Source organism: Pongo pygmaeus, chromosome 10 (genome assembly GCF_028885625.2).
Source record: "Pongo pygmaeus isolate AG05252 chromosome 10, NHGRI_mPonPyg2-v2.0_pri, whole genome shotgun sequence".
Lineage (NCBI taxonomy): Eukaryota > Metazoa > Chordata > Mammalia > Primates > Hominidae > Pongo > Pongo pygmaeus.
Window position 1 is genome coordinate 108,149,464 of NC_072383.2, and position 15,674 is coordinate 108,165,137.

The 15,674-nt window shown below is 51.1% G+C and overlaps 1 protein-coding gene across 12 annotated transcripts in view; it reads left to right on the forward strand.

Annotated features, from left to right (window-relative positions):
* Window positions 1-14,949, forward strand: part of UBE3B (ubiquitin protein ligase E3B) — a 59,056-nt gene extending 44,107 nt beyond the window's left edge. For 4 of the 12 annotated variants that reach the window (XM_054445380.2, XM_054445378.1, XM_063646699.1 and 1 more), the window contains 7 exons: window positions 2,289-2,426; window positions 2,748-2,813; window positions 4,600-4,658; window positions 8,115-8,297; window positions 8,772-8,883; window positions 11,688-11,780; window positions 12,829-14,949. In XM_054445380.2, the coding sequence (XP_054301355.1) occupies window positions 2,289-2,426; window positions 2,748-2,813; window positions 4,600-4,658; window positions 8,115-8,297; window positions 8,772-8,883; window positions 11,688-11,780; window positions 12,829-13,020 (843 nt within the window). In that variant the 3' untranslated portion in view covers window positions 13,021-14,949. Of the gene's footprint in view, window positions 1-2,288; window positions 2,427-2,747; window positions 2,814-4,599; window positions 4,659-8,114; window positions 8,298-8,771; window positions 8,884-9,210; window positions 9,461-11,687 lie in introns of those variants that run through there. The other 8 variants (XM_063646698.1, XM_063646696.1, XM_063646695.1 and 5 more) reach the window with 2 other exon arrangements.
* Window positions 14,950-15,674: the final 725 nt, after the last annotated feature.

Here is a 15,674-nt window from a genome sequence, read left to right on the forward strand (position 1 = left end):
GTTGTACACCAGTGCTAGGTACTTTGCCTGTGGCATCTCATCTCATCCCATCGACAGCCCTGTGATGGGGCTGCTGCTGTCCTGGCTATTTAAGGATGGGAGACCTGAAGCTTTGAGGAGTCACCTGTCCAGAGATTCATTGCTAGTTAAGTGGTAGAGGCGGAATTTGAACCCAGGCCGGCCCAAGTCCTAAGGCCAGCCCTCTTCTTTCCTGAGGCATGAGGAGTGGTGTGCAGAGCCAGATGGCCACACGGAGGCTGGGTCCCCGTTGTAGGAGGGCAGCATTTTGTGGAGTTTGATAGTTTTAAAATCTTGTGCTGTTTGAGTGAGTGCTTCCCAGCCATGGCAACAGGTCAGGACCAGCTGTTCCTAGTCAGCCGTGTGACTGTGTGCCTTCAAGTTTCTTTAGTTTTTAAGCCGCATTCTCGCATCAGTAAAGTGGAGATAAGAAAAGCCATATTCCTGGGTTGCCATTAATGGTGAGTGAGGAGGGCCTCCTACGGTTTCTAGCAGCTGTTCACCCCAGGTGGATCGAAGCAGTCATCCTCACCTTACTAAGAGGAAGTGAGTCTGGGTTTCCACTCTGTGGCCTGATGGGGTCAGGGTGATGTCGTGGCCCACACAGCTCCTGTCCATTGAAACCCCGTCCATTGAAAGCCAAGGTGGGACCACCTTGAGTGGGAAGTCACTGCCTGTTCCTGGGGAGAGTCCTGCTTCCCAGGAGGAAGGAAAGCTGCAGCACAAGCCCAGCCAGTCTGTGTGGCCTTCGCAGCGGGCTCCAGAGCTGCAGGGACCTTGCCTGGGTCTCAGGCTCTGCTGAGCTTCTGGTCCAAGCATGGAGGAAGCGAGCCACCTGGGCAGCACTCCTCGCATACCCCAGGAACCTGGAGAAGCCAGATGCTTTCCAAACAGAAAGAGCCAGCAGCTGGGCCAAGCTGAGAGGGAGGTCTCAGGGCCAAACTCCTTTCACTCTCAAATAATCCATTGTTCTCTCTGTCTGGAAACAGTCTATGTGCACGGGCCTCAGTCCCCAGCCATGATGGAATCAGGTGGCCCATCTGAGCCCCTGCCCAAACACCGTCCAGGCTTCCTTGTGCCCTCCAGTAATTTGGGTCCTGGGCCCATTCTCTGTGCCTCTGTTTCCTCATCTGCATAATAGAGACAATTTCTCAGTTGATTTCCATTGAAAAAGTTAAAAATCCCATTAGGACCCACCCGAGCACATGGCATATGTTTTCCTTTAAACACGTTACTGTGATGACACTCAGAAGAGCCTGGGCCACCTGGAAAGCATGGCCTCCTGGCTTTTCTGAACGTCATCCCATTTCCCAGGCCTCGCCTCTGTGTCCTTTCCCTCCCTCACCTCTGACAGTAATTGTGCTGACGAGAGAAGATGGGACCTGCTAGGCCGTGTGTGAGGAATGGCATGGATTAACTCATTTACCCCTCACGGTCCTCTGACAGGCGTCATTAAGTCCGAGTGACTGTCCCCTCTCAGCCTCTCCAGTCCACATGTCTCTCTCCACCCTTCTGCCGCTACCCTGGCACAGTCTGTCGGCGTTTTCCCCTGGCAGCATGCCACAGCCGTCTGGCTGTGTCTCTGCCTCCTGTCTTCCTCTCGCCAGCCCATTCCCCACATAAAAGTGCAGCTCTGTCCCTTCCCTGCTCAGAGCCCTCTGGACAGAATCCAGCCTGCAGCGAGGCTTACAGGCCCTCCCTGACCTGGCCCTGCATCCTCATTGGACATAGCTTCCATTGCTTCCGTGCCCTCTATCCCTGGAGTATGCCTGGGGCCTCGTACCAGTGCCTGGCTGGCTCCTTTAGGCCTCACTTAGCTGGCTTTTCCTCCTGGAAGCTCCCCAACCCTGCCTTTGCGGGAGAGCTTATCCTCTGTGCTCCTCTGGCCCCTGCCAATGCCACGGCTGCCCTGAGAGCTTAGGGGGGCTGGTACTGTGCACGTACCATCCTCTTAACTGAGAGGCTGGTGCTGCCCCCCACTGACGGGTGAGACAGCTGAGGGCCCCTGGCTTGGCAGCAGCCCAGCTAGGATTTAATCCCTGAGCACTATAGCTCCAAACCGTGTGTCCTGACCACTGCGCTGTCCCCAGGAGGCACTCAGTTGTATTTGGTAGAGGATGGGGAGATACTGCCCTCCAGATTGGAAACTTAGGAGGGGCCTGGAAATGCCGATGGCACCCCTGGGCCATGTCTGCACCCTGAGCCACCCCGATCCAAACACTGCATCAGAATCCTGGCTGATGGACAGCTCTGCTTCTCTGCTCTCCCAGGGAATTGTGGTGGACGTGCCATTCGCATCCTTCTTCCTGAGCCAACTGCTTGGGCACCACCACAGCGTCTTCTATAGCTCGGTGGATGAACTGCCTTCTCTGGACTCTGAGTTCTATAAAAACCTCACCTCCATCAAGGTGAGCATGGAATGGTGGGTGAGCTAAGCCGAGCACTGGTGTGAACTCACAGCTTGCAAAGTCCCAGAAGGAGATGGCCTGTCCTCTCTTATTGCTGTTGCTGTAGCTGCAGCAGACCCTTCACATCCCCCTGTGGGCAGTCCCACTCTGGGCTGATCCTCACAACCTCCTTCCTCAAAGTCATGAATGACCTTCTTTGCATCAAGCTGTTCAGCAGCCATGGGTGTTCACAGCACCAAAGCAGCGCCTCAAGGGAGGGTTAAACCTCTAAGCACATAGTGCTCCATGGACCTAACACTTTCCCCTTCTCTGTTACATTAGCGCTATGACGGGGACATCGCTGACCTGGGCCTGACGCTGTCTTACGACGAGGACGTCATGGGTCAGGTAGGTCCGCCCTTTGTCTGAGCTCCCTTTCCACTGCTCCCATGGGTTCCTGAGACTTGCCGTGTTATTTGTGCTTTCCTCAGAAAGAGCCTCAAGCTGAGGCTCTGTCTGGTCCCTTGTCCTCCCCACCCCTCGCCCATCCTCCTCCCCTCTTGCCAGGAGGGAGGGCCCCATCCTTTCCTTCCCAGTTGACCTGGCCTTTGAAGCTTCCCGCAGAGACCCTGCTTTCTTATATCGCATTTTAGGGTAATTCCCCATTTGTAACATGGCTTTTCGTTACCATGGTGAGGATTAGCCGTTACAAATGGAGGATTATGTCTTAGAGAAGGGGAAGATGCCACCCGAGAAGCGCCTCAAGCAGAAGCCTGTCCTTGTTCATGCTCGGCATGCAGAGCAGAGCAGGGAGCAGAGACCCTGGTCTCAGGGCCGCAGCACGTCTCCTCCCACGGTTCCTTCTGGCTTTTCTCTGCAGCGGCCTCCGCCCCCTCTGATTGTGTCCTGGTGGAGGTCCCTGCAAGAGGCTCTGGGAGTGCAGGTCCAAGGGCCGCTCGGGAGAAACCGCGCCATGAGCTTCTTAATGCAGAGCCGACTTCTTAGACTTGCGCTTGGGCACCTCAGAGAGAACCCCCAGCCTCCCTGAGCCACACTTTCCATATCCATTTGCCAGATGCGAGTCCTGGATGGGCCCAGTCTATAAGCACCGCTGGGAGCCCTGCGTGGCCTGTCCTCCTGAAAGACCCCTGGGCAGGCTGGCATGTGAAGGCTCTGAGCAGCCTGTGAGGAGGAAACCAAAGTGGAGCTGAGTTAATCTCAAGCTTCCCTAACTCCTCGGACACAGAACTCTTCTTTGAAGGAAGGAAAGAATGCTGTCTCGCAGGATCATTGTCTACAGAATAGCTCATGGGCAGGGTGTTCCTGGAATCAGGGGAAACCTCAGGCTGCCTGATTCTTAAGGGCCCTTTCAGCTTTAAAACCGACTGGTGCCACCCGAGATGCTGAACATGGGATCACTGTGTTCCTTTCTAGAGCTGTAGGGTTATAGAATCTTCACAGAATTTCTATTAAAATTGGCTTCAAATGATATGTCCTTTGATTTTTAGGTGATCCACAGAAGTGTTCTTGAAGTTGAAAGAAGCAGTTGATTTTACAGAGTTTAAAATAAATCTATAATCAGATGTTGAGGCTTCCTCCTGACATAATTTTTCTCCCGACTATAAAGATAATGAAACTTCTAACAAAAAAAATTAGCTCTAATATGAGCAAAAGATGAAAATGCAAGCTGCCCGTAATGCCAGTGCCCACAGGGTGCCCGTGACGTGTTACCTGCGTCCTTTGAGACTCTTTCCAGAGTCTCCCTTTCCAGAAATGATGCCATTCTGTGCATGTTGTTACATCAGTGGCCTTTTTTCACCTTTTTAGTAAACGCACATTTTCATCATATTGTTTAGTACCTGCACAGTATTCCAGGGTATGGATGTACCAGTGTTTATTTAACCATCCTGCTCTGCTCTGAAATGCCAACACATTCCCCTCCATGACATCCCAAAGTCTTAATACAAATGTTTGAACAAGGATTGGGTGAGAAAAAAACCTTTCGTATCGATCATGCAGGGTCTGCTTGTTGATATTTCAGCCTTGACTTTTTATGAGAAAGGATGGTTCCCAAGCATAGGCCATCTTAATTCCATCATTATCATGGATGTTTGTACCGGGCCCTCTCATCTCCGGGAAGCTTTATTTCCCCATTAGAGTCCTCCCTAGTAATTACTCCCATCTTCTCCCCCAGCTTGTTTGCCATGAACTGATTCCTGGAGGGAAGACCATTCCTGTTACAAATGAAAATAAGTGAGTATAGCAATTAGGTTTTTAAGGTCACCACTTGAAAAGACTTCATTCTGGCTCTCTGGGCTTATGTTGAGAATTTATTAAGATAGATTGAAGTAGAAAGAGGCCATAAATATCATAATGGAATTTACCGGTTACAGTTCATAGGCCAGAATTGTATTAAATTCAATTTGCAGCCGGGCACAGTGGCTTATGCCTATAATCCCAGCACTTTGGTAGGCCGAGGCGGGCGGATCACGAGGTCAGGAGTTCGAGACCAGCCTGATCAACATGTTGAAACCCCGTCTCTACTGAAAATACAAAAATTAGCTGGGCGTGGTGGCGCATGCCTGTAATCCCAGCTACTCAGGAGGCTGAGGCAGGAGAATCGCTTGAACCCGGGAGGTGGAGGTTGCAGTGAGCCAAGATCACATCAGCGCACTCCAGCCTGGGCGACAGAGTGAGACTCCATCTCAAAAAAAAAGAAAATTGATTTGCAAAATAAGAATTGACCATTTATTTTTTGCAGTAGCACTTCTAAGGTCAGAGGCACCCAGGCCACGGTGTTCTTAGGAGTTTAATAACGGCCCTAGATGCAAACAGATGGATTCTGAGCCATTTAGCACACTGTCCTGAACCCAGAGGCCACAGAGGTGGAAAGACACCTTGACAGGGAGGGGCAGATCATTTTGGATGATAGCACATGGCAGTTGTATAAAACAGTGTTCTTGAGAAGACACCGTGATGAATTCAAATGCCACAGATGGAGGTCCTTAGACATGGGAATTAGAGAGACTCTGAGGCCCAGCAACTATTGTCACAGGTAAAGGGCTCTGCAGAATCTATCATAAATGTCATCCTTTTTGGTCCCTAGAAGCAAAACCTCTCAGTGCATGGTCTCCACTCAGCCCTATTGTCACCTAATTAAAACAGTGGAGCCCGGCATGAGAAGCAGACATTGGCCCCCTTGTCAGTTTATCAATCTCCTGCCGCCAGGCTCAGTTGAGCATTTGAACTGTTAATTGGAGCATCAGTCTCTTTAGTGACAAGTGAGGGCTCAGTCCCACCTGGTGAGTCATTTGAATCAGATGCACGTCACAGTCCAGTGTTCCCAAGCATCATGTTCCTCTCGGATCAGGTGGTTCGGTCAGTCTGCAAGCTTGGGACTTTTTTATTTAGACTGTCAGAAACGTCAGGAGAACAGACCCTGTTTTCATAATGATTGAAATACACCGGCCTTGCTCCTTGGCCACAGGGCATTAGTTTGAAAACTTAGAAGGAACAAAGTGCAGATTGGGAAGGACTGCCTGGGAGAGTAGAGAGGGCCCAGCCAGGGCCAGAGAGAGCATGGTGAGTCCTGCCCCTGCCTGCCATGTAACCTGTAGCCATTCCTTTAAGGGGGTGCTTGTAGGGCAATGTGTATAAAATACCTTCCTGGGTGTCAGGCTCAGAGGAGGGCTTAAATGACAGCAGTGATGTTTACCATCCTCAGATGGGTGACGTGTCACATGGATCCTGCCACCCCCTGAGAGGACACGCATTGCCAGGTGTTGCAGCTTGGGGGTGACGGTAGGTAGTCACTCACTCTCCCCACATAGACACTGGCTGCTAAGTAGAACGCCCAGAGGAGGTAGGTAGGGGCAGGCTGTGCTGGAGGGAGAGTCCTGTCCTGCTGGGAAACCTCCTATGTGGAAACTTGTTTCACAGATTCTTAGCATTTATAGCATAAAGCCTCAGGTCAGGGTAAGGATACTCATTTCTGCATACTAACTCAAAAGGCCTAGCAGTGCCAGTTTCTCCCTCTTTAGGGGTGATACTTGATCTTGCACTTCATGAGTGTTGGATGTTTCCCATACTCTCTTCTCTCCTATCTCCCTCTCTCCTTCCCTCCCTCTCACCTCCTCCCTTCCTCTCCCCCTTTCTCAGTAAAGTGGAGCAGTACTCGTCACCTGCTTCAAAGTATACCTGGAAGGAGGAGCAATGATAGGAAAATCATATTTGTATGTATTAATATACAGGTTTGCTGCTGGAAAATTTTTTTAAATAGGGATATTTTTGAGATCACTAAAGCTTTAGCATTGTAAAACATTTATTTGGACTCTACTAATTTGGAATTGGTGAGAGTCGTACATGGGCCGGGCTCAAGTTCTTTGCTAAGAAATCAGTGATGCAAGGCTGGGTGCGTTGGCTCACACCTGTAATCCCAGCACTTTGGGAGGCCAAGGCAGGTGGATCACCTGAGATCAGGAGTTCAAGACCAGCCTAGCCAACATGGTGAAACCCCGTCTCTACTAAAAATACAAAAATTAGCTGGGCATGGTGGCAGGCGCTGTAATGTCAGCTCAGGAGACTGAGGCAGGAAAATCACTTGAACCCAGGAGGCAGAGGTTGCAGTGAGCCGAGTCGTGCCATTGCACTCCAGCCTGGGCGACAAGAATGAAACTCCATCTCAAAAAAAAAAAAGAAAAAAAAAAGGCCAGGCGTGGTGGCTCACCTCTGTAATTGCAGCACTTTGGGAGGCCAAGGCGGGCAGATCACCTGAGGTCAGGAGTTTGAGACCAGACTGGTCCAACATGGTGAACCCCATCTCTACTAGAAACACAAAAAAATTAACTGGGTGTGGTGGTGCATGCCTGTAGTCCCAGCTACTTGGGAGGCTGAGGCAGGAGAATCGCTTGAACCCGGGAGGCAGAGGTTGCAGTGAGCCGAGATTGCACCACTGCACTCCAGCCTGGGTGACGGAGTGAGACTCTGTCTCAAAAAATAAATAAATAAAAAGAAAAAAGAAATTAGTGATGCTGGCAAGCCTGTTGGAATGTATGTAACCTGTTGAGAGGATTATATGCTTTATGCCGTTGTAGTTGAGGGCACCCTGTTCATCAAAGCAGACCCAGAGACCCTCTTCTTGGAACCATTGTAAGTTGCTCTGACTTCCCAGTTGAGTCCACTCCTAGCCCAGCTGCGTGTTTAAAGCATCTGCAGGTCCGCCTTGCCATAGCATTAGACTGTTGATCCAGATTAGCAAGGTTTTGATTAAAGTTTTGACATGAAACAATTTTTTTCTATTTTAAAACTTATTAGAGGACTGAATGGTATCTTAATTGATTTATGTCCAGAAGAATGAGATTAAATGAAAGTCCAAAAAGCACCCTTTGTACTAAGAAGGGCCCTCTTCTTACCTGGGGAATGTCTCCTTGTGATTCCCAACATAGTGGGGGCTTACCCTGAGGTGTGACCTATGGGTTTTGGGGAGGAGTGAATGATACAGGCTTGATGTGTTCACAGTGGCGTATGGTGTGCAGTTCATGAATGCTGTCGTCATTGTCGCCATTGTCATTGTTATGATGAAACACTCTGGTACTGTTTGTGTTTTTTGTAAAATGGTTCAGAAATGACTAGACTCGTCTTTCAGCCCATTGGTGACAGCCTGCCCCGTCCTATTAATTGTCATTGTTTTCTCTTCCTTGTTGGCAACAGAATTAGCTACATCCATCTGATGGCACATTTTCGAATGCACACTCAAATAAAAAACCAGACAGCTGCCCTCATTAGCGGATTCCGTTCCATTATCAAACCCGAGTGGATCCGAATGTTCTCAACTCCTGAACTGCAGCGTCTCATCTCTGGCGACAATGCTGAGATTGATCTGGAAGATTTAAAGTAAGAGGCGGGTGGGGGGAAGGGTGAAATTCCTAGGCCTCCCAGAAAGCCAGCTGCTCCCTCGCTGGGTTCCTTTTAGAGAGTTGTTTTAGGAGCCTGTCTCCAGATCTCCTTCTCCTCCCTGGACTGGCTGGACTGCTTTGGATTAAAAGCTTGACCACTTGTCTGCCTAGAGATTAAGAAGTGGAAGCAGGCCTGAGGACTGGGGGTTCTCTGAAGCTCTAGGAGATGGGGTCAGAGGATCTGGGGTTGGCTTCTGCTTGGGAACAGCAGGGCCAGCTCTCAAATTCCCCACCCTTTCAGCTTCCCAGGGAGATAGAGTTATTGAGGCATGAACTTCTGGCTTTAAGAGAAATTAGTAGTGTTCCCCAGGCCTGCCAGAGTGGACCGTGCCAGCTGTCTGCATGACCTGCCTGCCTGTCCATAAGTGCCCACCCTGGCACGTTGCTGAGCCCAGGTCTGTATTGCTTTCAGGAAGCACACAGTCTACTATGGTGGTTTCCATGGAAGTCACAGAGTCATCATCTGGCTCTGGGATATTCTGGCCTCCGACTTCACACCGGATGAGAGAGCTATGTTTCTGAAGGTATTTTATTTATTACCTATGCATGCATGCATGTATTCTCATAAACCTGGAAGGCCAGTTGATGTAATAATTTACGCTGAAGAAACTGAAATTATCAGGAGGACCTCAGATAGTCAGCACATCCTCTCCTACAGGCAGGCCTTCCGGTAGGCCAAGCAGTAACCAGAGAGGGGCTCGAGGGGCACAGCCGAGCCTGCTGTGTGTCCCTGGCTGCAGGGACAGGCCCCCTGCAGAGGTGGGCATACCTGTTGTGCTCGGCACTCCGTCCTCCCTTTCGTCTATGCTGGCCTTGATAACATCTTTTTTCTTTATTTCCTTTCATTATAGAAGTAAATGACCCTCTGCTTGGAACCTTACCTTGGGAAAATACAGATAAGCAAAATATTAAACAATTGCTGTTCCTCCAGTATGGAATTGTCAACTCTCTACACTCCTACTCACCAGGGACTATCTCTCTATACCCATTTTCTCAATAACGTAAGACACACATACACACCCACAGTGTCCCGATAAAACACACACAATTGCTTAGGCTGATACCAAGATGTATTTTTGCAAATAAAGTGGCTAACGTTAACTGGTTCCCCTGTTATGGTGTCTGTAAAAGTTGTAAATGTTCAAAATATTCCCCTAATGCCATTGCATTGTTTTTTTGTTACTGACATCAGCAGTGTGTAAGTATTTTCTAGGACATTGGATGGCACACACACTTCTCTGTGTATGTGTTATATATGTGTATATTTCTCTACAAATGGGATCCTATCATTTCCCACCAGCCTTCCTACTTGACAGAATATCAATGAACATTTTGCCATGTTCTGGTGGTAAATTTAGTGCCTTGAAACGTTTTCTTTTGGAGGTTTGGGCTTGAACAATCTCACGTGGCCTCATCTGTTGAGGCAACCTGGACAGTGTCACTGGCAATTAAAATGACAGCTGGTTTCGTCTCTCCTGGGTGGTCATTCTGAGGAGAGTTTATTCCTGTTGAAGAGGCCCTGACTCAGTCCAGCAGATAACACAAATGCCCCACATCCCCCACAGGTCTCTGGGGATTTAGGGTGGGCAGGCAGACAGAATTCCAGAAGTTGATTCTGGGAGAATCAGTTCAGTTTTCCCAGAAGTGCCTCATGGGCAAAGCAGTTTCTGCCAAGCTATAAAACGGCTCACGCTGGCCCCTCCTACAGAGGAAAACCAGTGTCTCATCATTGTGCAGGTGCCGCCCCACAAAACAGGTGTGTTTGTGTCTTTGGATAACCTGTCACCAAACCTACAGTTCCTTACCATGTGCCTGCCCTTTTGTGCAGCTGCAGACAGGCCCCAGAGTCAAGCAGAAGAAATGTAACCCTTACCCAGGAGTGGATGTGACCACGACCACGCTTCTCTGAAAATGTAAAAGAGCATCCAGGGGTTTCCTGTGTTCTCCGCCCCTACCCGCTGGCAGGAGAGGGAAAGCTTCCCTCCCTCCTTTCACCCACCTGAATTTGCAGTGGGCAGACCTGAGCCAGCCTAAACTGGGATGCACAGATACTTCTGTGTCTGTCCCCTTATTCTTAAAACAGGACTAACCACAACCCCGACACACAGCATCCGTAGAGTGATTGGATGAAGTTGCATTCAGGGAATGCTCGTCACAGTGTAGAAACACAAAAATGCTTCCTGCATTGACGCTGCTATGGTTTTTATAAATAAAACATATTAGAATAGGAATAGATCTTGTTAATACTCTTTTTAAAACTTTTTTTGATGCCTGACACACATAAACTGTCTTTGGATGGTCTCAGGAATCTCGCAACCATTTATAACAGACCCAAACCCTCAACTTGCCCCTGAGTTTTGGAGGACAGCTTGATGATATAAGTGACAAGCCCCTGTATCCCCTAGAGAAGGGAGAACATTCTTGGCTACTGTTGAGTTAAAGTGAGTGGTTTCTTGGGACACTCCTGTGCAAGTTTATCACTTAGATTTCCAGGCTGGTCAGATGCCTCTCTCCAGGCACGAGCTAGCACATTTGCGGGAATAACACAGGGGCTGCCGCTTGGAGAACTCCAGGAGTTCCCAGTGGGTAGCAGGGAAGTGTAGCTGGCTGCCCACAGGCCCCACTTGGGCTGCCGGCACCTCGGCCTGCTCTGCAGCCTCACTGGCTCTGGGGCCTCATTTTTGTCAGTGTGCTGAGAGGTTATTAGTTTCTTGCAGAGGGTCCCCCTGGGCCCCAGCACATAGACCACTCTAGATCAGCAGGCCCAGGGCTCAGGTGATTGCACCTGTGCAATCCCCTCTGCATGAGTAAGGGGCCGGCAGGATGCCAAGTGCAAGGCCAGTGAGTGCGGGTCTCCCGGGTTCCCTCTGTTTGCGCCACGTGCGGTGGGTGCCACCAGCCTCCACCTCGCCCTCACCATCTCCCATGTTCTCGTCACATAGTCTCTCTATGGGAGGATGTCAGCTGCTGCTCTGTTCCTCTTGACAGTCCCACAGCAGACCTGCCTCCTGGGGATGCCTCACCAGTGCCCTGGCTGGGCATTTGTGCTGTTTCTACTCTGCAGTCACACGTGCTCTCACAAGTGGCCAGTCGCACCTGTTGGGTATGGGTTTCATGTGTCTTAGTCCCCGAGAGCAGCACCCTTGAGAGAGATGTACAGCGTGTGCCAGTTTTGGGGCCAGATCCACCCCGCCACCCCATACGGCTGGCTAGACAGCAGTTACAACACGGTAACAGACAGAGCAAACACGTGCTACACAGCTGCAAGGGCCCGTCCTGGAAGAGCAGGAGCCTGCCCCATCCCCACTGACCCTACTTTGTGTTGCAGTTCGTGACCAGCTGCTCCAGACCCCCGCTCCTGGGATTCGCCTACCTCAAGCCTCCCTTCTCCATCCGCTGCGTGGAGGTGTCGGACGATCAGGTACCCCCACAGGGTGGGTGGGGAAGAGCCAGCCTTGGGCAGTGTTCCTTGACTTCCCTCTTGGTGGTTGTCTGCTGTGCCCACTGTGTAGGGCCCTTACCTAGTCCACGTATCAGCAAGGCGAGCAGCTGGACCCCTCAGAGCCAAGTGAGGACGGCCCCACAGTTCTCACGGCAGGAGACCCAGCCAGCCCCAGAGAGACTGCCCACGGACTCAGCCCTCTCTTGGCAGCCTCTTTCTCTTTCCTTCCTGAGGGAAGGGTACCCGGAGTGGGGGTGGGTACATGCTGTTTTTAGTGGCATCTGGCCTCACCAGGGCTCCAGATCTGAGGCAGCATGGGAGAAGGTGAGAGAGTGGGCTCAGGAGGCAGACAGGCGCAGACTCGAATGCTACTCCTACCCCAGCAGGCTGTGCACGTCCAGGCTCGCTGCTTCATTTCCTCACTGGCCAAAGGAGAAGGAATGCCTTCAGGGTTACGGAGCTCTGTGTGTCCCAAGCCTGGCCCACTGTGGGTGCTCAAATGAGCGTCCTACTCCCCATAAAAACCCAGTGGCCACCTGTGGGTGTAGCTGCCTCTCATGATGCAGTTTGAGCCCCTGATGCCACCTTGTACAGGGAGCTACACAGTCCTCGGCCTCCATGCTTAAGGGAAAGTTGGCCCAAGTCATGGTCTGCCACCGGCCACAGCACCGGTGAGGAGGGAGGAGCGCATTCAGAAATGTTTGGGCACCTAACAGAGTTTTTACAGCATTCTACTTTTTGACGATTAACCAGTAATGCGCTGTGAACCGGAAGGCCCGATTTCCAAAAGCTTACTTAGTGCAGGAATTCTCTGTGCAAGCCCCAGGGAGAAGGGGTTCCTTCTCTGAAAGCCAGTCATCTTGTGTCTGGGGCTTGACCTCAGGTAGTGGTGCCAGGGCAGTGCCCTGCACTCTGCCCAGCATCCAGGGCCTGGCCAGACCCCCTCCCTGGGCTCCCTGGCTTTGGCATCTGCCTGGGCTCCCAAACTAGGCCCTTCCCAATCCAAGGCCATGATGTGTGCCTTCAGGACACTGGGGACACTCTGGGCAGCGTCCTCCGGGGCTTCTTCACCATCCGCAAGCGGGAGCCAGGCGGCCGCCTGCCCACCTCCTCCACCTGCTTCAACCTGCTCAAGCTGCCCAACTACAGCAAGAAAAGCGTCCTCCGCGAGAAGCTGCGCTATGCCATCAGCATGAACACGGGCTTCGAACTCTCCTAGCTCCTGTTCCGGCCCTGCCTCCAGGGCTCCTGGGCTGCCAGGGACCTTCAGCTCCCAGAGGCAGTGTGGTCCCTGGGAATGTGACCAACATGCCAGGTGACGTTGGCCCCTAGACCCTCTCTATAGCCATGAGACTCCTTGTGGCCTCAAGAACTTTAGACGCCCACGACAGCACTACACAGCACCTCCAGGTGATGCCCAAGGCACAGGGCTGCAGAAAATAAACCTCCAGATTCCACCAACACCGGTCCATTCTTCCTGGTGATGGCAGAGGGGCTTCTTTTAGCTAGTTTGATCTTTTGGGAGTCTGTCTTTCCTTAGCCCTCTGAGTGAGCTGTGTATGAACAAGTCCCAGGAATTGCAAGAGTCTAGAGTGGTTTTTGCAGCATGGGTCTGAGTGTACAAAGCCTACTGTGCGTGAGATCCTCTCCTTCCGTTTCTGAAATCTCTTACTCAGGTAAGGCCTCGCCAAGCCTCTATGCACCCCACAAAGTTTCTGCCTCCATGCCGTCCACAGCGCCTCTTCCCAGACAGCCAGGCCCATCTGCTGCCCAGGGAAGCGCAGGCGCCTGCTAGGGACGCTATGGAGCACCGTGAGTCCAAGGCGCTGCTCCTGCCTTGAAGCCACACGCTCCATGCCGCGGCCCTCCCGCTTCCTGCGTCCTCAGCGGGCTGAGCTGCCAGGGAGCCTTCCCAGACCTGTTCCCGTCCTATGCATTCACATTGGCATCCTGGTTTGGGAGAAGAAAAACATTGGCCCTTAGCAGCAGCCCCGTTTCCGGAACGTGCTGGCTGTTACCCAAAGCCTGCTTGTCCCGCGGAGGACAGCTGCCTTTGACCCTGCTTATTTGCCTCACTGGTTATCTAATGAGGAACAAACACTAACCTACGGTACACATCCCGTCTGGGCGGTGGCTTCACTCCAGAGGCTGCAAAATCCCAGGAAACTTGGGTCTTGCTGCCCATCCTTCCTCAGCACAGGGAACCTGGAAGCCCGTTGCACTGACAGAGGCTCACACCCTCTGGGTTGTTTTTTTTGTTTGTTTGTTTTTAACTTCATTTCTCTTCCAACCCATTGTGTTCCTCTGCCCTGATTCTTTACCTTTGTTGTAAGATCTTTAGCTCCAGGGAACTGAGGCAGAGGCCCTGTTTGTGGTCTGTGTTGACAGCCACCCACCCTCTCCCACCGCATGCTCCTGCACCTCCACCACCAAGATTGATGCCAGATTCGAAGCCAGGAAGGCCCAGTCCCTCCTCTGCTCTCCTCAAAACGCAAAACGTTTTCCAACAAGAGCTGTCACGGTGGCAGCAAAGCAGGGGCCACCCGTCTCCACAGTCCTTCAGAGTTTCAGCTGCATCCTGGTGTCCCACCCAGGTCAAGCCCCCAGGCTTCTGGAAAACAGTGTATGCTCTACTTTGATGGAAACATGGCAAGGAATTTAAAGACAGTAATGTATTAATATTATTGAAGGTGTGTTCGTAACCTCTGATTCTGTGGACTTGCCACTTTCTCCAAACGCTCGGTTCCTTTGAAGATTTCTTCTGAACCTGCGTGCGCACGCTGGGCGGGTTTGTGCATACATGCGGGGACCCCAGACTGTCAGCACAGGGAAGATGGATCCCATCCTGATTTTTATCACCTGAAGGTTGGAGCCAGTGAGGGACTGGGAGAGAGTGATTTATAAGCACCAATATCAACTCCATGTGGATTTTTGACAAAGAGGGGTAGTTTGTAATTTCATTTAAATTCTTTTCAGCAGCTGGAAATATTGCACTATCTGAAACACTGAATCTCCTTTTGTAACTGGTGTTCACTGACACCTTGATGGCTCTTGATGGCTCTAAAAAGTTGTAGGATTTTTTGTTTTTGTAGCTAACTTATGGATTGAGATGTGATCAAAGGCTTTATTAAATTTGTACTTCAGCATATGATGGCTGCGTTCTGCATTTCATTCTGCCATATGCCTGGACTGTTCACGCTTGGGTATCTGGGCTCAGGGAGCATGCAGGCTTCCACAGTGGAGGGAAGATGTGGAGGGGCGCAGAGCACATGTCCTCACCTCCCCAGCCAGAGTTTAGGGTTGTGGCAATCTGTCCTATTTGCTTCCAATTGTGTTTCAAGAAGTAACACATTTCAGATGAGCACCCTCTATGGGCCCATCCCTCTCACCCACTTCCCAGAGGCAGCTGTCACCATAGGTTGGGTGTATATCTTTGCAGTTCATGTTTTACACAGTAATATTCTTTTTTCATTTTTTTGAGATGGGGTTTTGCCATGTCACCCAGACCAGTCGAGAACTCATGGGCTCAAGTGATCCGTCCACCTTGGCCTCCCAAAGTGCTAGGATTATAGGCATAAGCCACCACGCCCAGCCAGTAGTAACTTTCAAAAGTGATAAACGGATGTTGAACAAACCCAGATAATTGTCTGGAGTGAAATTTTACAGCTACTTCTGGGTGTGCCAGGCATTGTTCCCTTAGTGAGGATTGCACTTGCTGTCTCCCCACAGGACACGCAGCCCTTCTCACTGCATTCCCCAGCCAGGTTTCCTCGGCACCAGGAGCCCGGGTCAGACCTGCCAGGTGTTTGCCCCGCCTTGGTGCTTCTGCCCTGACCCTCGGCAGCTCTAATGTCCTAGTGGCTTCTCGCTGCT